The following is a 23,305-nucleotide window of genomic DNA, read 5'->3' as shown; positions in this document are numbered from 1 at the left end:
TAAAACCACAAAGAAGGCCTGTGTAAGCACAAACTTCAGTGGAGGGACTTTCAGCTCTGGCTCTGTCCTCTGTTGCGGGATCATGAAAGTTGCTCTTGCTGAAAGAAGACTCCATCTCCATTAAACATTGCACTGAGGAACAGACCCAACCAGTATAGTGGATTACATCTCAAGTGATGGAACGCATGAGAAGAAGGGGGAAAGTGCGATGCATCATGTTGGTGCAGATTATAAAACAACAACAAAAAAACAAACAAACAAACAAACAAAAAAAATGTTTCTCTCCAGTGAAATATGAACTAACTTAACATTTCTGCCTTATCGACCTAGTCTAACACGGATTTCTTACACTGAAGTTCATTAACGTTCTAAATAGCATATCAACATTTGTGTGTCACAAACAACAGCAACTTGAATTATCTGATAAAAATCTAAATGCAACTCAAAAGCAAAGCTGCCCCGGGAGGCGACACATGACAATCGACTTCAAAGTGAACCGTACAGGGCTGAAATGGTGATTAATGTGCGGAGTCAACATCATCTAAAGGAGACAAGCAAAGAAATAACTTATCTCTGGGAGAGATTTCAAGTTTCATCACAATTTGGTGCAAACACTCAGTGGATTGAGGATGAGATTGAAAGATGGATATTCTCCCCCCCCCCCCGCACAAAAAAAACAAAAACAAAAACAAACAGCTGTCTCTCATTAGGCTAGCAGCATCTTTCAGTCACCGCTGAGACCAACAGGGAGGATTAGCTCTGATTGGACTGATAGGGACAACGCACTGGGACGTGGCGCTACACAACAGCCAAAAGCCTGGAGGAATGCTTGGGTTTGTGCAACAGAAAAGGAATTTGGAAGTTATGCAACCTAAGTTATGAGGGTGCTAATGTCTTCAAATCAAGTTATCAAAAACATTTGAAAGTAAATACGGAGTTTTCTGCATTGAAAGTAAAATTTTTAACACACACACACAAAAAAAAACAACCCAACCTATAAACCCAGAAGGCACGTTTGATAGAAACAGTATGTTTTCAAGCTGAATAAATTCCGTTGTCAAATCGCAACCACTCAATATTATTAGAGTAATAAAACTTTAAGAAAGAGTTTCAATATACAGATAAAGAATTACGACAAAAAAAAAAAAAAAAAAGTTCTATGATCGATCGTGTGATTTGTCAAAGTTTATTAAAACTTTAGATCAAAATGGGAGCGGGAGACATCTCATTATTGCTGGCCAGCCTCGGCCTGTTTTCTGACAGGCCTCAAACTCCGTCGCTAAACACAAGAGACGTCGAGACAACAAATGCCTCACCGCAGAGGCGTTCCTCCTCTGTACTGGATGCCAGCAGAGGCAGAGGAAAATCAGTTAATGCAGCGGGGCCACTTCAGTGTCTCATAAAAGCCCCTTACTAAAACACATGTTTGTTTTTATGCGCTGCTTTCCGCCAAAAAATGAATAATACATCGATCATTTGCGCTTGCGAGAGTGACGTGACGGTCGGGTCACGCACCCCATGTCTCCAGGTTTTGAAAGACGCAATAAATCAATATTGGCGCTCTTACTTACAATTAATTGCGTTTTAAAGTTTTACAGTGTGTTTATGATATGCGGGGCTGGGATGATTTATGTGGACAGGGTGAGTCACTCCCTCTAATTGCTGTTGTTTTCCCAGCTTATAACCCCCGTGTGACCCCTCGGTCTCCGCTGCCAGAGCACTCCGAACTCGGGCTTGTTGCGCCGGTCCAAACTCTGGACGCGCTCATATTTCAGCAGTCAGAAATCAGTTACAGAGAAACGCTGAAACGCACACACCACTTACTCCACACACTGACAGACGAGTACACATACCTAAGAGAAAGAACATGTGGCTCCCTGGAAGTATCCGACACAAACACGCCGTGTGTTTCGTCTGCCATTCAAACTAAACACGTCCAAACAATTCCAAACAGCTGTTTTAACATTTATGATATGTTTTCATTAAAAGACAGAGAACAGCAGAGTCTCAAGTGATGTAATTAACAGATAACAAGACATTATGTAAGACGTGGAAGAGGACATCATTTGAAAGCAAGCAGATCATAATCTGTCAGTGAGTTTATTTTTCCCAACATAAAGCAGACAGGCTCTTAGTGTGGCTATACTTTAGTCCGCTACTCCTCCTGCATTGGCAGTACTGTCCTTATTCAACCTACTGTATGCCTATTAATTCGGAAGGTTGTCATGAAAGAAAGGGGGAAACATCAGGGTTTTGTGTGGATAGTAGATGGGTCAAATATGGAATCCAGCGGAAGGTGGTAATAACTTGCTTCCACAGCAATCTGCTGGGTTGTATTCCCTTCCCCTGTTGAGAACCATATTCTTTTGAGTTTTCTCGGAGGACACATTTGTTCAGTAAAATGATTCAGCAAACCCACTGAAGGCACATTCACAAAGCGCTATATTGCATGCTGTTTGTTATGTTTGAGAGCTTCGGGGAACTCATAACTCTCAAGCGCGGAGATGAACGTGGCAACATACTTTACAGGGTACATTCGGGGGGGAAGCAGAACAGCCGACCTATAGCGAAAATATCTCCTCTACTTCCAGAGTTGCATTGCAAAAAAACAACAAAAACAAGAAAAAAGAAGAAGGGGGGGGGGCACAATAATGCATCACATAATGTACAATCATGGCTCTAAAACCATGCAGTCCATCTTAGATTTGGACGGCTCTCTTCGGTGCAAACCTAAAATGAACTGCTGTCTGCTGCAGAGTAAAACAGGTTAGTGTCTGGGGAAGAAAAAACAGAACTGAAAAGATCCACTTGAGGACTTTCCTGGCTCTGTCACTGTCAATTCCCTTGAAGAACCGTTACCCTGTGTGCAGAGGCTCATGGGACCCGGGAGCTGGCTCAAGCCACCCTGCAACGCAGTCTGCTTTACATTATATGGAGAAGGATGTGGGGAAAGAAAAAAAAAGCCCCAACAACTTGTGTTCATGCTACAAAATCAAGTCAAATACTTCATCCAGGCAAAATCTAAGTGACATCCGAGGAACATTTATACCCGCTGACGTAGCTACCAAGCCGTGCTTAGCGAGGGCGACCATGGAGTTACTTCATTCACTGTGAAACACTCTTAAACATGTGGCAAGAAGTAAATGTTATTCTACTAGTTAAATTTGCTATGGACTCTTTTTTTTTCAAGCTGTGCTTGGGATCTGAAAACAGAATGTGCTGTCATAGTGTTTTGATAGACATGGCCAGTTTAACTCAAGGGTTCGAAAGCATAATGTGGGCTCCGCGGTAGAAGTGGAGGGAGGTGGAGGAACGGAGCCAAAATGTACCACATGTATTTTCCAAAAGCAGTCCGATGCAGCCCAAATGGCTCTACGTGGTTTAACGCCGTTTCATTCCATGACCTCTAAGTCCTCAAAGAGAATTATCACATTATAGCATTCCAACACGCCCAATTTCCCAAAATACAGCTCAAAGCTTTTCCACACTGACTCTGCTTCATGTTGTGGTTTTGGGAAAACGCTTGAATTGTCCCCGCAATGTGTTTTTGTTTACCTCAGGTATTTATATTTTTTTTTCCTCGCTCGCTTTCTGTTGTCATTGTCATAGTTTTTGTCCAACTGTTTGTTCTCTCAACTCAGAAATCCAACATAGCAACGAACCCCAAAAAAGAAAACCGCTGCTTTCACTAGCCCACAGACACGTTAGGGACCAACGCACAAGGACAGAGAGGAACAATTAAACAAGCTAATTTTCTTGGTATTTTGGAGCTATTTTCTCAACCACAGTCGATTGTTTCCTTCTGTGTTAGAATATGACTTTGCAAATAAAGTTGGAATGCGAGGCATGAAGATAATCTATTTAAGAGTTACAAACAGCTTGGTTTTACTTTCATCCCAGACAAACAATGTGGTACACTCGTGATTAAGATAGTAAAGAGAGCTTTTGAAGGTAAAAAAGAAAAAGGTACATACTTTAACTTTTAATAAGTTTAAGTTTTTACTTTTACCGCACATGCTCACGCACACACATTCTAGTATGTCAGAGAAATGGGAACCCAGTATCAGTTTAAGTTTAACTACAGATGCATCATTGTGTGAAATACAAAAGACAATAAGAAGTGATTATATTTGTCTTGAGGGACTTGCTGATTTGGTAAAAACAGTGTCCTAACTGGTGTAAAGATAATCTACAGTTTTTCTAAATATAAATGTAGAGACGCCTCGTAACTCAAATATAAAGAAAATAAAGAAACAAACTATAATAGATTAAATCAATTTATTGGAAGGGATCAATACAATTCCATTCTATACTTTTCCATGGTAACATTTCTGTTTTGAGATTTAATTAATGTTTAAAAAGTACAGCACAGTCCCCCATTAGCGTGGTGCGGCAGCAAGAAAGCAAGATCCTGTCTTTTGGTTTCTGTCTTTTGATCCTGAGCGCGCACCTCTTTTACTCACGCTGCACTTGCAAATCATCTTGCAGAGTTTTGATTGTCGGCCCTTTCCCTCCAAACAACAGGCGATTGACTGTCTGGTTGTGATTTAGGCGACATGGAAAACATAGGGAGTGTATGAAAAGTTATGGTGTTCAGATTGTGCTAAAGACCATAACTGTTTCATCAGAACCATGTGGCCCACTGCTCGGTGCCACGCCATAATGGCATGATTGAAAAGGAGTCTAAACTGTGGTCATACTCTACTCCGATATGACTCAGGAGAGGTCTCCAAAGTTCAGAGCTGTCGCTCTCTAAAGCCAGCCCATTAACTATTCCAATACATACATCATGCATTGAGAATAATCTGATGGAGCAGGGGCTCTTTCCTCACATTTATGCTGTCATATGTGGGCATGTATCACTGTAAGTCAGCTGCTGTAACTATGGTTTCAATTTATCCCGTATTCACAGCGGGTGGAGGGGTTGTCATAGAAAAGAAAAAGAACTGCACACATGCAAAAACTTAAAAAAAAAAAAAAAGACACTCACAGTCAAACAATTTCATAAATAAAGCTTTAAAATCACATTCGTAAACCTGGATATCCCCCCCCCAACTCCAATACTCACACTAATTGAGACTCAAATGGAAGTGCGAGCGACAGCGAGACAGCTAATTACCATCCTTTGTAACGAAGCTAATAGCACACACTGTACCACGGGCCACTGTTATGAGCAACACCCCGCTGTCCCAGACATAAAAGCAAACACAAATATCTAATTATGCTATCATCTCTCCCCACTTTCCGAGTTTGCTGCAGACGTTTCACTAATTGGTGGCCCGCACTATTGGTCAGCTCACAATCACTCTGATGATGTGGACAATTAGAGCCGGGAGGTACTCATGGCTCATCAAGTCTGTAATAGTTGACACATCATGTCTCATCTAATTCAAAACAAATGTTATGGAAATGCTGTGGTGACTTGTAAAGGCTCCAGCACAGGATATGTCCTGGTTAGAAAGAAAAAAAATAAAATAAAAATGTCTTCATTGTATAGACTCAGTCAAACACTGCTAATAAGGAACCGTGAAGAGGACAGCAGGAGTATGTTAAGGCACACAAAATAATGTGAGCACTGTTAGGTAGACACGTTCTCATCAAAGCTGTAACCTTTTGCTTTGCATAGGGAATAAATAATCATATACAGCAGGTTCAAAGACACAAAGACACAAAAACACACACGTCATGTCAGCTGGAATCAGTGATTATCTCCGCTTTCATCTTAGGCTATGGCGACAAAGGCAAACATTTCCCTTTCACTTGACAAGCTATGTAAATAAAATCTTAAAAGTGACTTTACCCTGCCAAGAAAGCATTGTAGAGGTCCTCATTTGTTTATTTTCTATCCTCCATCTCGCCACCGCGGCAGACAGAGGTTAAATTACTTCAGTGTTTTACTTTTTCTTGCATAGCATTATTTCATACGATAAAATGCCAGTAAAAGGGGGCTCGAGCCTGAAACAATAACTATTTTGTTTTCTTTGTGCACTTTTAAACCTGAACATCGACTCCCATGCTTCTGATTTGTCACCGGATGCTTTTCTGGATCCGTCTTTGCCACTCAGGTTCACTGTCAGCGCCCCAGAGACATTGAAACGACAAAGCTTAACGGATCCAAACAGTAAATATTTCATGACCGTACAATTACATGAAATCAAATCGAGGCAAAAGACCTTCATTCATATTGCATTACAAAGAGTGCGTATGAAAAAAAGGGGTGAAGTGGGCATATTGATGAGCCGTCCTCACTCTAATTAGTCTACGTTGCCCCAAAAACAAGAGAGGGACCAATAAATGCACAGGCTTGAAATAATTAAGCGATTGCGAGCGGCGTGTACGCGAGCTGTCACTCCAATCGCCAGCCATGTCACACTTGGCGACACAAGCGGGACTGGACAGCTGCCCGTCGTCTTTGATCTGGACTCATGCATACAGAATCAGGTCAGGTCGTGGTCACACGCATTTACACACACCCACACACCCACATGCAACACACATGTACGATGAGAGCGGCAGTAGAGGACTGGCTCCTTTCAAAGGGCCCCGGTGCTAAGACCTCTGTAAAGGAAGACTGACAGTCAAGCATGCAGAGGAAGAAAGGAGGGATAAAGAAGAATGGAAAAGGAAAGAAAGGGATGAATGTGACAAATCCTTTAAATACTTCAGAGGGCCTACTACTTTAAACAGTGTTCGAAGAGGAAAAAAAAAAAAAAGAAAGAAAAAAGAAAACTAAACAAAAACAGAGCTTAACTTACAGCTTCCGACTTGGGCTTGACCACTTTCATGAACGCTCCTCGTGCCTGCGCTTCCATCGCTTCTTTTCTGCTCACTTTCCTGGTGTCCAGGAACTTCAGCTGGGGCAGTTTGAACAGAACAAAGTACCTGGGAGAAGAGACGACTCAGTTAGTACCGTACTGTTGTCTTTGAAGACCTCCGTGTAGGTCAGACTTTTGACAACGAGACAAACAGATAATCTGAGGAAGCATAAACTGTGATATACTAATCAAGCTGACACAAATTCGAGTAAGTAAATGCACGCATCAACAACCTTAAAAAGACACCGTGTTTACAGAGATTTAATGGTGATGCAGATTTATTGGCGATATCTCCTTGTATGTAATAACCTTCAAAGCTGATAAGAAAAAAAGTAGGACACATAAATAGCATGAAAGAAGATCCACGCGGCCTGCCAGAACTGTCATTCTGGTAGCATCACAGATATCGCTCTAAGCTTTCAGACACACTCTGTCTTTCATTGGGAGGGAGAGAAACGTCAAAAGATAATGGCTGGAATACATAGATGACAACAGATCCTTTCACAGGCAGGCAGGGATAGAGGAACCAGTATGTCAGGGCTGAGCTGGTAGCCAGAAAGGACTCGCATGCAGCACCTAAGTGGAGGGTGAGAAAGGACGGGGGATATGGGCACAGACAAGACCTGTGCGCAAAGAGCCGTGACAAAATGATGATGGCGATGGCGACGGGGCTAGATGGCAAAGCCCGTGTCAAGTTTTCAACACGCTGGGTTAAGGGGGAGGGGGGGAGATTTAGACTGACATGCAACAGAAAATAAAATACATAATAAGGGCAAAGCAATTGGAAGGAAACCAAAAACTGGAGGAGGTGCTTGGATTTTTATTAAAAAAAAAACAAACGATCCAGTTCAAAAAGGTTTCTCAATAATGCGATTACATTAGCCCAAAGCGACCTGCTCCTAACCCCCGATGAGAGCTCCTTCTCTGCTGTGAGCACCGGCACTCGATTCCAGGAGGCCCCGTTGCCGTCCCGCGTCTCCCTCCATGTAAAGGGACTTTGTTCGGGGCATTTCCATGATGAAATGTGAAGATGCCCTTGGGAGACATGCAGCGAGGTTATTCTCCATAGGTAACCTACCATCACAGGGTCAGAGCAGATGACAAGGCTCTGTCAGCCAGTGGGGATATTAATGATTCAACCCCAGCACAGAGGGAGGATAAGAAAGCCAAAGGGACGGGGGGGGGGGGGGGGCTTTGGGGCGGGGTGTGGTGAGTCGGTCGACTGATGTAAAAATATAAAATAGACAAAATATATTTTATTTAGCTCAACTAAATTTGACTGTTGCAACCATTGTAAGGAGCTCTCAATTATAATTCAATTGCAATTTGTTTTTTGTTTTTTAAGTCTGATCTTTTGAAATACTTTGTTTTGAAAAACTTGAGGACATTATCTATTTAGAACTCCACAATGCAAGTTGTGATTTATTTAGTATTTATAGAGTTAGTTTGCATTAATAAGTCATTGGTAGATTTCAAATGAAAAGCCGTCAGAAAATTCCTCGATAGTTAATGACAGAAAAAAATGTAACCATTCATTTGTTGTGAAGGTTCGTGTCTTTATTCAGGTTGACAAATTTGAAATAGATATACTTTTTTTTTTTTGCAACAAACTCATTTCTTGACTATGGCGCAGCAGGTTAGGTGTAAGGTTCCTCGAGTGCAAAGGACCTGAGGATGAATCCTTGTTACAGCAGGAAAGGCATCCAGCACCAAAACTACACTGCAGTGTCAGTTACGGCGAGTTGCTGAGGCAATCCCTGAAAAAGGAACCGGCCGAATTGAAACGAGCTGGTCTTTCCAGGAAAATCATCAAAACATTAGAGTTACATAATAAACTACTGAATATGTGGGTTTAATAATGATAATCCTAAAACAAATTTGTTGCACTCAAAACATTTTTGATGTAAAGACAAGTCCAGCTACGGGTTGATGTCCTTAGATCTTCTGCAAAAGGACAGACTGACAACTTTCCAACAGATAAGAGGTTCAAATGTCACAGAAATCTTCATTCATCTGCACGCATAACAAAAGTGGTGGTCTTTTGTTTTTTTTCCACAGGCAATGATTTGAGGAGTTACTCGCTGATGCTGTATAACCATTGTGGACATAAAGAATCACAGGGGTGAAGTGTTATTGTAGTTCTAAAACCAGCCACTGTGTGTGTGTGTATGTATTCCCGTGTAAGTACAGGACAACATTTAACCTCCCCGCAGACTACACAACAGAGTGTGAATGAATACTATATTTCTATGTCACTGCACTAATTGGGGCACCGACGCAGCGCACCAGGGTATTTCATTTGAGAGACCGAGAGCTCCTGAGGCATTGGGCTGGGTATTTATTGCCCAAGGCCAGTGCTGTCACGACCTGCATACAGCCTAACCTTGTCAGACATGAAATCTGCATCACGCTCAAATTGATGTTTTACTATGTGACACATTATGAATATTACATTACAGGACCGTAGACGTTGTCAGTCAAAACAGAACAGCTTTCCTCACCAGTAAGATAAGCTCACGAGGCGAAGGGAGAGGAGGAAGAGGAGGAGGGGGGGGTGAAAAAGGGAGAAGGGGAGGGCAAGTGAGAGTGAGGAACAGGGTGGGGGTATGGGTGTGTGTGTGTGTGTGTGTGTGTGTGTGTGGTGGGGGCAAGAAGAGAGAAGAAAGAATATTCAAGAAAGGCATGGGTGGTAAATGATTAATAGGCAACACGGAGTCAGAAACAAGCACTTAGGGCTAAAACAGACAAAAGAGAGTATGCTTTTCGCCTTTTATCGCATTTCATGTAAAGGACCCTGACAAATGGTGGTCATATTGCATGGCTTCAGGCCGAGTGTGATGTTTAATGCATCATCTGCTCTGGTAAGGCAGGGTAGTAAACACTCATTTGTGGTGGTGACTAGTCACACATGAAATCCATTTTGCAAACTGGAGTGTAGACGGGCCGGTTGACAAAGCTTTTAGAGTGATGTGGTTGAATCCGCAGTTTGCTTGTGAAATGTTAGTGTTGGTTATTTGAAAGAAGAAAAAAAAAGAAGAACATCTCTAAACCCATTACTTATAAAAAGCTATCACTCCAAACATTTCAGTATCAAAATTGACCCGGCCTAAAAACACATGCACATTGAGGATAAAATGATTATCTGTTTAAACCAAGGTTCGAATCACCATTTCAGGTGTCGAGTAAAATAATTAGAACCATGCTTGATGACAGTGCAGCAGTCTGCCGGATGCAAGTAGGTGGTGTGTGCCTCAAAGGTTTGTTTTGGGTTGGTGAAAACATGACAGAAGGCAGTCGACTGATTTTATCAACTTGTCTGAGAACTAAAGTCTGAAGCTTGGTGACATTACTGTTTGGAAACCATAATAAAGACAGCACGGAGCCACCGGAAGCTCTTTAAAGGCTAAATACGCTATGACATATATTTAAATGAAGCATTTAATATGTTTTTATATGCAGAACAAGCTAAATGGAAATTGCTACAAAAACAGTACATCAGTTTATTGTACCCGCTTGGCTTATATTTATGATTTTGCTATAAGATTACATTTTATTGGAGCCGAGCTAAAATGCTGCTAAATATTTTTTTCTGAAGAGAGCCAAATGTAGTAGAACATATGATTGTGATAATTGTGACATCTACATGGAGGTGAACACCCTCAAACATTACCAACCAATATAAAGCATTAAGCAGGAACAGAAGGTTTGATTTGTGGCTTCAAAAGATCTCTGTGTATTCTTAAAGCCTATTTTAACAATACTGTGGTTAATACTAATATTCTGTGAAGGGAAATTGCCTAAAATTGCAACTTTATAAGCCACTGAAACTCATTTTCCCCATTTCATGTTTAATCCTCAGTCATACGAGACATTATCCCAGTTGGTTCGTGTAGTGAGAGACCTGTATCTCTGATAGTCGTCCTCGTCCTTATCCGGGCTGACCAGCTGGTTGGGACAGGCCTCGTTTCCCAGCAGGCTTAGGTAGTGCAGTGACGGGGTCACATCAGCCAAGTGTTCCAGCAGGGCCTCGATATCAGTCAGGTGTCAAAGGGCGGATGTCAAGGACCTAGCACTGTTAATTACATTAGCATTTACTACCCACACAGCCCCTCCCAGGCCTGTCTGCACTAAAACACTTCACTGTCAAATTTACCGAGGTGCTCAAAGAGTCTAGTCAGTAGCTTTGTGAGACTGGGCAGACTGAGGGGCAATTTAAGGTGCAGGCTTTGGCATATAGTAGTGACACAATTTGGCTCCTGCTCGCTCTCTTTCTCTCGATCTCTTTCATTTCCTAGGTGGCCGGGTGCAGAACAGTGACAAAATGATGGATGCCCTGCGGTTCAAACAGTCCGTGCTTCTCAGAGCTGTGCTGTGGAAAACTTTTGCGAAACGTGGAAAAAACAAACAGCCCCTAAGCAGGCACATTCATCACTAATACATTCACTTGGAAAATTGAGCCCCAAAGTGTCAAAATACAACTGCACTAATGCGGCGCTCCAGCTTTAAAATGGCACTGTGCCACGACAGGATGTACATAATTGGCCTATTAGCATGTGCCGACCACTTCACAACCAAACTCAGCACACAGTCCCAGATGCACACTTCAAGGAGTCCCAGTTTTAATGTTGACTCTGGAAGTGTGTGCGTGTGACTGTGCGAGCGAGCAAGCATCGTTACCCAGTAGGATCTGCATAACCAGAGGAAAACAGGACACATTGCTAAACCTGTTCTGAAACTTAGAGGGGGAAGTTCACACTTCTGACTGATCATAAACAGCTTCGCAACATGTCGGTGTCTTAAATTTGGGCCGGCTGTGCAGAGCTCTGGTTTTAACATGTTTACTATGTGTGGAAAGAGGAAACGCAAACAACCTTTATCATTTGAGAGAGATGAGTGTATTTAGGGGCATACCTGATCCATTTGATCTCAGTGAGGAAAGAAGAGTGGAGTGAAGCACAATGAAAGTGCAAATAATCATCTTTAATTCTAACATTTAAAAAAAACAACCCATTACTTAAAAACCAAATGAAGCTAAAGAACAATGTCTCACTCTTGAAGATGTGATAATAAAACTTTTATGCTATTTTAAAAAAAAATCTGCTGTGTTGCCTGTAAAATCTGAATCCACTAGAGGTCCCTGTGGTTCAAAATCTAGTCCTCTGTGCAGCCCTGTGACAGGCAAGATTTTCTCCTCTGTTTTTGCCACATACAGTGCTCCCTGCAAAGCAATAGCCGCCGCAAACTACTTCTTTACAGAACTGTAGTAGAGAGAAAGAAAATAAAAAGCCCCCAAAAAGTATAGACTGATCCTGTTACTTACGCCTTTAATTTGTCTCTTGTGTAGGAAGATCAAAATGAGAGAGTGAGTGTGAGGATTTTCATTGAAAGGATATTTGGTTCTTATTGAGTGTCAGGGTGTGAAGGTTATGTAGCCTGGGCAACTGGAGGTCATTTCCAAGCAGATTGTTGTCGACGACCAGCTCTTCCAGCTCAGTGAACATTTTGAGGCCTGCCAGTGACCTGCAATGATAAGGAAACAGGAAAACTGTTATGGCTTTAAATCTGGTCAAGCCGTTATTGTGCAGAAATAAATATTTCAGCCTCTCTTTCATGCGGCGGGAGAGTATGGGTCCGGGCCTGTCAGGGAAGTGAATGACAAGAATTAGTGGTGCTGAGCTCCCCTGGCATGGTGAGGCATCCTTCAGCGGCTGGCAGGATGAGGGATGGGGGTCACTTGTGAGTAGCCAGGATTCAAAACAAAAGGCTTCAGAAATGCGGCGGGCAGGATGAATTTGTCAATGTCTTGTGCCTTGAGGCGCCCAGTTTCGCCTGACCCTAACCCTCCATTCCCAAGACAAATCACTCTGTCACAGTTCACCTTCACTCCCCAGACACAAATTTAACTTGTCATCCATCATTTTCACAGAGGAACTGGAATACACTCGCAATCACAGATGGAATGGAAGGAAAACTTTTTTTTTTTTTTAGTGCAGTGATAGGGGCTCGTGTTGAGACTTCATAGCATCAAAGGACTTTTTCCTCCTCGACAGGAAGCATTTTGCCTTTCTGCTCCGTTTTATGACGCATTGCAAACCGAGGTCAGAGGTCATCGCAACTCCTTTCCTCTGCCTCTCTCACACGTATACACATTCACACAGGCATAAAAATGACAGAGGGCGGTGTTGGAAGTAATGTTAGGGCCCTGCAAAGTTCAAGTCATAGAAGCCGTACAACAGCAATGTGTGTGTTGTCTAATCCTTCACACTGTCAGCGTGCCATGTTAAAGTGTCCTGGGTGACTCCATTGACATTTAAATCTGACAGAACACAGAGAGTGTACCTCTCAAGACCTCTTACTCACACTTCACACAACAGACCTTTTTAATTTAACATGCCGTTTTGAATTATTGATCACATTTGCGAGTCCCAGTTATTAAATTCCAAGAATTACACCAAGCATCTACAATCTGTATTTAGTGAGTTGTCTTGTAAAACACATCTGTACACAGAGGTACCAAATAGTCAACAAAGCATATAGTAGTGATACACATTTCTTTTTAATTCAATGTCTGAATGTAATGTCCCTCTTTAGAAGACAAATTAAAATGACAAAACATTGTGATATTATATTGTTATAATAGGTGGCCGTAAGTGTAACAAGTATGACGGTTGCTGTACTATACAAATGGCCTACTTTTAAAGTGAAAACCTCTAACTCGTACTCTCTAGGTAATGATTATTACTTATTTATGATACTGGTGATCTTCTATACTATTTTAGCCAACTTAGGGTGGCTGGGCACTGAATTCAATCCCAGCTGGAGACAATGAGTACCTCCAAGAACTTTTTATACTCGGCTCTTCACACCAAATGCAAGTTTTTCCAATGAGAGAAAACACACGTATTCAGAGTGAGAACACTGCTTATAAAACAACCAAAGCCCAGACTAAAATTGGGGATATTGAGAATGCTACCCACTGCACCACTGTGTGACTCCGTGGGGACTTTAAGCAGAATGAAATATACAGAAATATTTGTGGAAGAATCCTGATTATGTAAAATGCTATGAAGACATCACCATGTCACAAAAGAACTACTCATTGAGTAGATATGTGGATTCACGACACGCTTAGTTAACCGCTTCGGTTCTTTTTTCCAGCTAAATGATAGAACGCTTGTGTGGACAGAGTCAGTCCTGGAAACTCATGCGGCTGCAGACGACGAACATGCAGCCAGAACTCTGATCTACAAAGCAAATTGTTGCAGTTGTCTTCTTGAATTTGAAAAAAAAAAAAAAAAAAAAAAAAAAAGACAAATCAGCACATTTGTTGTTGACTTGAGAGCAAGGCAGAATGAGCCGGCTGAGTTTGAAAGACACCAACATTTTGCAAACACACACGCAACACACTTGATACCCAAAACAACAACAGCTGACAGCCTCCAGCCAGTGTGCTTGGCAAAGCCGCCAACTGACAACCTCTTATCAGGTCTGATTAATGCACCGGCGAGATGGACGAACCGAGGGATGTGCCAGTTTTTATGAAATCCTTCGTTAGCTTGTGTTTTCACCCCATGCCGTTTCTCATTTATAATAGCAAGAAGGCCTACTCAGCAGTACATCAAGTATATTTACTCATATAGAGAATACCAGCAAACACTTTAGGTGCAGTTGCCAATAAAGTTTGCACCCATTTGAAACTCTTAACACTTTAGTATGGTTGAATAAAGTTAAAAAGTAGAAGTATTAAAAGATGTAACCTGGCTGCGGTATTGCGATGCCAGAAGGAGGCAATCCGCCTTCTATTGTTTTTCAGCGCGGTTATTGTTTTGGAAGTGACGGGAAACTCGACACAACATGCAGTTAATCTGCAAATATAATCTTTGTTAATGTGTAGTTCGGCGCAACCGTGTACCACAAAGTATGAACATTATTTAATTTACCGTGTGCAAAGATTGCTAACAAACTATTGCCACCTGTATATATATATGTGTTTGTGTGTGCGTGCGTGGGTGTGCATATGTGTGTGTGTGTGTGTGTGTATGATGGGTTGCAGTCCTGTGGGTTATGTTATTAGCTGCTCGGTTAAAGGGAGCCGCATGGCACAGGAGGGAGCCTTATTAATTGTTGTTTTCATGTCACCACTACAGCGTGCACTGGCTGATTTAATCAGTTAAATTCACAGCCAGGGGAGAGCCACCGAGTCCCATCCAGCATTAGCTCCGGTACGGGGATTGAACTTCTAATGTGCTCCAGCTTTACTGAGCGCCCTCTGCAAACTTCCATAGCTGGTTTCATTACTTTTTTGTAAGCTTTCTTGTTATAATATGTGCCTTTGGAAAACTAACAAAGTTTAAGCCTCGCAGTAAAACTTCTCTCACCAAGAAAAACAAAACAAAAACTGAGCTTTAGTTAGTAATACTATTAATGACCATAACTGACTTGAGTCCCAATGTTATGTAGATTTGGAGAACGACAAACAGGCAAAACAATACACCCGAACACCACAACGAAAGCAAGTGAAACACTTTTATCGCTGTGTTGTTTAATCTCTCTCCTTCAGAAAAGTCTGAAGACAGGGGCAATAATTACATTGACTGATGCAGGTTTAGATTTACTGCAAAAGTAATGTAATTTCAAACAAAAGAGAGCTCTATAAAGGAAAGAGTTTTGAGACAGTGAGTATATACAGTATAAACAGAAAATAGACCATTTTTTAAAGCACCGCATTAAAATAAACCAACACACTAATGTTGGATTGTCTCTACATAAAATAAAAAAAATAAAAAAAGATTTCTATTAGTGCACGATCAGCTAGCGTTATTTGAACATTTACTGAGAAGGAGAGAGCGAGGGAGACAGAGACAAAGGGAGGAAGGAGGTAGCTTTAACGAGGTGAGGCGGTGAATCCTCTCCTTGTTAAGATAATTATGATCAGCCTCATTGTCAGAGCTAATACTTCACACGGGCTGTCTTTACGCTTTGACTACCACTTAGCCTGTATAAGCCCACCTTCATACATCATACGGCCCTGTGTGCATCAGTGTGTGTGCTCTTTTAGGCTTGCATAAGTGGCGCTTGTATGTGTTGAAACCTCCATTATCTGCAAATATCCAGTCTGCTGCACACGCGCAGCAGATATAGTAATATTCAGCTGGAGCAGAAATCGGGGAAGCAGGGGAGGATGTGCGAAACCAGACAAGGACACGGGAGAGGAGACACTGACCCGGAGAGCCGTCTCACCGGATCAATACACTAATACTGATGCAGACATAGTGATTGATAAACCACTGCTGACAACAGAGGGAAGAAAACTCTCGACCATTATTGGCTGAAATGTCAGTCACTCCTGCCAATGGTGTGCACCAGTGTCATGTCGGATATCCTCAGGCAATACAGGAAAAATGAAGAACAGCAGTCTTGGCTCTTTTACATGTGATACACAGTTGTCCTCCTGATGCTGACGGATCTGTTTCTAAATACTGATTAGTGGTCATTTTGAAATACTCTGGCGATGAGCCGTCAAATGTAGTGTTTTTCTAAGCTATACATGACACAGTTGTACTGACAAACTGTATAATGTAAACTTTTTATGAAGCTTATGAAATCTTCTTAAAACCAAGCCTCTCGTAAAAAACACATCAAAAAATATATCTGAACCAGATTTATTTGCATGATTGTTCATACTACATTTTAAATGTGACCTCCAAGAGACTACAGTGTGAATGTTATGTGACCTCAGAGTAAGAAGGCGTGATATCACGGCGAGCATGCTATTTACTAAAGTAAATGTGAATGTTACACCAGTCAGCACCAGGGTTACCAGATCTGACTCACTGTTTCCAGCCCAAACACAATTTAAAAACCACCCACTTCAACGAAAGCCCAAATCTCAACCTCTCACAATAAAGCCGTAAAACTATTACATGTGTAATAAAGAACACGTTATAAGCACACAACTGCACTAAATAAACAAAGAAAAATGGGAAGAGAATTTGGCTCCCCTATTAGAGGGAGACCCGCCCAATCTGGCAACACTGGTCAGTGCATTTAGAGCCATTTTTGAGTGGTTTTGCAATAGGAGCCGACAAAATGACGAGGGAAAGAAGAAGGAGATTGAGAAAAAAGACAGCACAGCTTTTTAACATTTTCCGGTGCAGCTTCCTCCAGTGCAGATCCGTGACGTCAGTCTCACCTCAATGACCTGGAAGTTGCATACATGCGACTTGACCGTTGACCAGAGGGCGGTTGCATACATATCACATACATATCACATACATATCACATACATATCACATACATATCAGATTTGATACCACACATGAACAAGGCCGGTATCTGGTGTTGCAACATTCAGAAAGTCAATAAACAGATCGGATAGTGCTCACTTGTCATCAAAAAATTGGAATTGGGTCGCATTTGCCTGCCGTTTGAATCAAAAGAATCAAAAGCTATCAAAAGTGGTTTACTTTCATTTACAGGTTTTCTTTTGTAACAGAACATCATTATTCAAGCACTAAACAATTTTCAAAATCTCACACATTCCCCATAGTACCCCCAAGGGTATGAGTCACCCACTTTAAAAAGCAATAATGTAAAACATTCTAAAAGCCTTCTCCATTAATGAACTTGTGGTGAAGATTACAGAAGTGATGTTGCTCCAGCAAACACTGTAATACTTGAAATGTTGCTGTTGTTGTTATTAGCCAATGTGCATCAAAAATATAGATATCCACTCCAGTTCCATGGGAAGTTGGAAAGCAGTCACAGCTGCAGCAGATCGGGAGCTGAGGTTGTCTTAAAGGCTGCAATAATGCAGAAAATCAAAGCACTTTTAGTCTAAACTGAGGGCCGGCGCTGCAGAGTGACAGGCTTACTGACATTCTGTTCAGAGGGCAAAAGATAAATGCTTGATGAATTGACCAATACTGAGACCATGATAGCCTTCATGTGTGCATAATGGACTATTCAAAGCACACTTCAGATTGCCTGCCAGGATAAGGTACTGTAATGAATGATAAAAGGAACTGGACCTGAAACACCCAGGATGTGGACTGGCTTTAATAAACTTAATAAGACCAGTGAATGGAAGACAGTCGCTGAGAGAGGAAAGAAGCCTTAAATAGTCAAGAAATATTGTGAAATATAAGGTGCTTATGTGCAATTGTGTCATAAATCCATATAGTCTAAACTAGTGCCACTGTAACAGCCACTGTAATATACCTGTGGAAGATTGAGCATTTTTGTATCATTGGATACTTTCTTGATATCTCGTCTCAACTGAAATGGAAAGGAACATATTACACGGACACACCCTATGTGCATCCATTAGCGCTTTACATGTGCAACAGACATAAACCACTGAAGATTAGGTAAAATACATTACCAGATGAAATGGACCACATTGATGACAGCACTTTCAAAACAACAACACACTTCCAATCCATGGCCTTATTGATAGAAATGTGTTATAACATTATACATGTGTATAACATTTTATAGTCTGTGCTGTTGTTAACACAATAAACAATGTGAATCAGTACTTTAAAAAGAATATTTCGTACACAGCTGCCACTGAAAATAAGTATACTTATAATAACATATAAAAATTCAAGGGCCTGAGTGAACTGATTCAACAATCATTGATGAGTGTGGAGAGCGCAGCATTAAAACAGCGATTAAACATATTTGAAAAATGTAATCTATTAATACGCTAAGTCCACATTAGCACACTTGCATTTCATCACTCTTACCAGTGACAAAAAGCACAGCAAAGAACAACCAGAACCGCAAATAAACATACAAAAATACCCAAAATACAGCATCAAAACACCATCAGGATTAAATAAGATGACATTATCTGTAAAGCAAATTAATGCCCTGCAACACCCTCGAGCCCCAAACATCCCTCCTACCACCTCCACACAGTGCTGATCAGGTCTGTTCCAGCACTCTTCCCTCCAGCTACAGTTTATGGCCTATACACGTCTGCGTACATGCATCTCTGATGGCGATAGTGAATTAGACTGTCATTATCTGTCTCTATCTCCCCTCCAGCTCTCCCCCTTCTCACCCTCTGTCTTGATCACATGTAGCCAGTCACCACTCAGCGTGGCACTCCTTCCTCTGTGTTGCCAGGCCTCAGGTGGCAGTCATTTAAAGATCACACATCCAGGACACACATAGCCTTCCACTGAATGCATGTCAATTCACACATGGAAAGGGGATTACGTGTCTCCTCCCAGGCAGCTGCAAATTACTATTAATGGCAATGCAAATCATTAGAGTACATTTGGCGCCGCCAGCGAATCTGTTCTTTATGTGGCTTCACTCCTAATCTGTTTTGAATACTGTGCTTTGCTTGCTTCTGATAGTCTATGTTGTAAAAGCATCACTAGCTACAAAGCTGTCAATTGGTGGTGGCGTGTCAGATTGAACTTTACAGACGGTTACATCATCTCCAAAAACAAAAATATCCTTTTACAGAGCGAAAAATAAATAAAAAAATTTCAAGCAAGAAGAAAATCTGTGAAATATAATTAGAAAAAAAAAAAAAACCTTTGTTGATGAAGAAGTTGAATCTCATCACTTCATTCTATATGAGGTTATTATGCGAGAGGTGCAAATTCAATTGGTGTAAACGTCTACGTCATGGAGCGTCTGTCAGAAATTTAAAGCTTCCTTCCGTGTGTTTGAATGATAATGCCACTGTGGGTCCTGCGGTGTCTGAGTTATAGACTACCCCTGTGGATATTCCTGCTGAGCCTGTGAGGTTAATATTCTCCCTCAATGTCATTAGCACTGGCAGAGGGGGTGAGAGCACGGTGAATCAGACGGGGACTGATCCTGTCAATTCAGACGGCCTCTCCACACTCACACTCGCATAGATTGAGGGCCAGATAAAATCAAAGGCACTGTACTGAGGTCAGCCTCAACTAGCCTCATGCTTTCCCAAATCCCTGTCCGATGAACGACCCCGGACTGACCCTGGACCAAGGGATAAGGTTTTGACAGACAGTTTCAACCTTATAAGCCTTGCTTGACCCCAGCATGGCCCAGGATGAAGTCTAAGCTCTAATGACGACCTAACTGAGGTAACAGAGGCTCCCAGTGAGGAGAGAAATTGAGAAACTGCTGCTGAAATGGTAGACATCTCTTTTCAAGTTTCACCAAGTGTCGCTCCGCTACAGACAGAATGACAGCTGGCTCCGGTGCACAACACCAAATTGTACGCTGTGAAATACATCATCAGTCTGAAATACATCATCATAGCCAACACAACACTTCCTCTCCTCGCCGTGCCTGGACTGTGCTCAGAGTAAGGCCATGTGTCTTGTGAATGTTTGTATTGAAAGATTAGTTGTCTATCCACATGACAAACATCCTCCTCTCTCAGTGAACAGGAGCTGAAAATCAATTCGCTGATGGCATCTCAGTCAGCGAGGACATCAATGCGGCACAAACAAGCACACGCAATCTCTCATGCATGCTACACAAGGCTCACATTTCTTTAAGTGTACATAACACCGTAAAACTACTACAATGGGGTCAATCAGGCAAAGCATATTGCAATAACTGGTAAAGACTTTATCATGATGCAGAAACATATAGGAAATGTATATCATGACGCAAGAAATGAACTCTTGTCTTTCCAATAGAACAAAAAAAGAAAAAAAATATTAAATAATAGATGCTGTGATGGGTGAGGAAGAATCCCTCAGCGCTGTCTGCCCGTACACTCTGTCATTACAGTGTTCAGGCTCAGTGCTTGTCAACATTTCCCTGAGAGAGGGAGCCATCCCACATTACGTTAGAGTGAGTTCAACTGTCAACTGCCAGCCATTTGTATGCCTCAGCATCCACCTAATAGCAAATAATCACTACCCCGCGCTCTCTTCATGGCAAATGATCGATGTTGTCTTGATGTCTGATGGATGACCCTGCCACAGTGATGTCCAGGCATGCATTAAAAACCACCTCTATGAAAAGGCTGTCAGTGTGATGGAGCAGCGCACACAAAACCACAAGCGTGTGCGCACACACACACACACACACACACACACACTGGGACTGAGGAATGCGCGCTCGCAGATAAAGGAGAAAATGAACAAAGTGAGCGAAAGTAATAATTCAACTCAACAATTTAAGAAAAAAAAAAAAAGTTAATTTCTTTATATTAGTGGAGAATTTTATAATGTGACGGGACCTGTGGTTTGATTGGTAGACGGCATTACTGGAGGTAGAGTACTCCAGTACCACCTGGGATGCCGTCCCTCCTCTCACCCTCTCTCGAAACACACAAACAGCTCCCTATTACCCCTCAGTGTTCAGATTAAAATGCACAGCACCACAATCTTTGATCTCCCACTTGCTGACACAAATCCTATCAAGCCTCAACATTTTCCTGCAAAGGTAATTAGTGCTAATTAAAAAGTTTCGAAAGCAGTCTACGGCTGCTGCTGTTGATGCCGCCGCCGCTGCTGGTGCTCAGGCTCGCCCTCCGTCAGATTACCCATCTACCCCCCTCCTCCCCCGTCCTACGGATGTGTGCGTGTCAGCTGTGTTCCTGCCTCTTCCCTGTTACGAATCTCATAACAAGACAACACCAGCCCGCCTAGCACGTTTGCAGCAGGGCAAAATCTGGAAGCCCAGTAAGGGGTCTAAGCGGTGGTTCTTCCCCCCTGACAAACCTCTGCTCCGCAGGAGGACATGTAATGACACATGTAACAAATACAAATCCCGCAAATAGAACAGGTGTCGTCTTTAATTGGGATATCCTAGCTTGGGGGGGCCTTGTAAACATAAAGTAATTAACATGATAAGCAATACAATTTGTTGGAAATATCACTGCAGAAAAACACATCATTTAGCATGGGCTCTGATTTGCATAATGATAACAAATACAAAGACCCTCAAATTTAAGTGACTTAATGCACAAACACACTGGTAATTAAAGAGCCTCTTTTTTCTATAATTTTTTTTTTTTTGGTGGCATTCCAGTAATTTAAGACAAACATACGACTTGAGCAGTCGAACAGTGCTATCATTCATTTACCGGCCCTGCCTTATTGCTTTCATCAAGCCATTATTATGATATAATTAGCTGCCTTTCTGGCATATTATTAAGTGGCTTGCTGAGTGTCAGGTACAGCGCCGTCTCAAAAATGACACACACAAAAAAAGCAGTGTCGTTCCACAGTGTTTCAAAAAGATAATTACATAATCTCAGCATGGAGAGCAAGTAGAAAAGTGATAATTAGACAAGTATTCCTGCCAATTAATGCATCAGGCCTTGTATTTTTTTCCCCATGTGAAACAGAGTTTGCTGCCTAACCTAATACGATTATATTGCTGATGTAAATACACCATAAAGAAATCAATACAGGTGCATGAGATTATGACGGTGGATTCCTAAACATGCCGCAAGTACAGTTTGCAACTATTTAGTAGAAGCTGTAAGGTTTTCAGGCCCTTAATGAGCGTGACAGTACACACCAGAGGCACGCTTTGCATCCAACAAAACTATTAATAGGTTTCATGATTGACACAGAAGTGTGCCAACAAAAAAACAAAACAAACCAGAGACGCAACAAAGTTATTGATTTGACCTTTGGGATAGTTTGTTCTTTCATTGTTGTTGTTTTTGCCTCGTCTTACACCTTGAGAGGAGATAATAGAACGTGTCACCGCACAAGGCAGTCTGAAATTGAATGCCATCATTTTAATTTAAATGTTACATTCTCCGTGACATCTCCGTCGATGCATAATTGGCACCAAATCCCAGTTTGGATGTACATATTTATCATTCAGCGTGAGACACTCAAAGACACCGACTGATATGCTACTTTGATGGAATGACAGTTAAATGGAGGAGAAAAAAAAAATAATTGAGCTGCAAATCAACTGTCGCGCTGTCAGTTAAGGTTTTTGTCAAAAATTTCCACATAAATTTTCAAAATTAGAACTAGCAAACAAGCTGTAGGCCAGAATCAATGCTCTTGCTCATAAAGTAGGTAAATAGGCTGATTCGATCCGAGGAGTGTAACATTACCAAGACAGACAAAGAAAATAAGTAAGCAAAGGACATTTACTGTGAGAATGCTCATTTCATTATGAAAACTCCAACTATTTATAATGCAACACGTCATCTTAAAGTTATGCTTAGTCTTTCTAAGTGTAGTTTACATGCAATGTCTACAGGGATGTTTCTAAATGTGAGTATGTTTTAATACAGCTGACAAAAAGTAACTAATCTAGTGGGTGAGATTAAGTAATCCTGAAGTACACATGAGTAACTAGTGACGTATGTAAATACATTTAGGTTTCACAAGGAAGCTGGATTATCTTTTATTGGTAAAACAAATCTCAAAATTTAAAATAGAACAATGTATTAGCGATTGTGAAATGATTACCCAGAATATTCAAATGTGCACACCGGCAGAACGTGCAAATTCCATAAAGACAGGCTTCCACTGGACCACCATGTTTACTTC

At 41.5% G+C, this 23,305-nt stretch overlaps 1 protein-coding gene across 1 annotated transcript in view; it reads right to left on the bottom strand.

The window, feature by feature from the left end:
- Positions 1–23,305, bottom strand: part of lrmda (leucine rich melanocyte differentiation associated) — a 217,199-nt gene that overhangs the window by 59,810 nt on the left and 134,084 nt on the right. Inside the window, exons 3-5 of the mRNA XM_080482027.1 lie at positions 12,209–12,335; positions 10,717–10,856; positions 6,756–6,882 (exon numbers count right to left, since the gene is read on the bottom strand). Of these exons, the coding sequence (XP_080338153.1) occupies positions 6,756–6,882; positions 10,717–10,856; positions 12,209–12,335 (394 nt within the window). The remainder of the gene's footprint in view (positions 1–6,755; positions 6,883–10,716; positions 10,857–12,208; positions 12,336–23,305) is intronic.

The sequence above is a fragment of the Lipophrys pholis genome, assembly GCF_963383615.2.
Source record: "Lipophrys pholis genome assembly, chromosome: 15".
Taxonomy (NCBI): Eukaryota; Metazoa; Chordata; class Actinopteri; order Blenniiformes; family Blenniidae; genus Lipophrys; species Lipophrys pholis.
The sequence above is the reverse complement of the archived record's forward strand: the minus strand, read 5'-3'. Positions and strand labels throughout refer to the sequence as shown.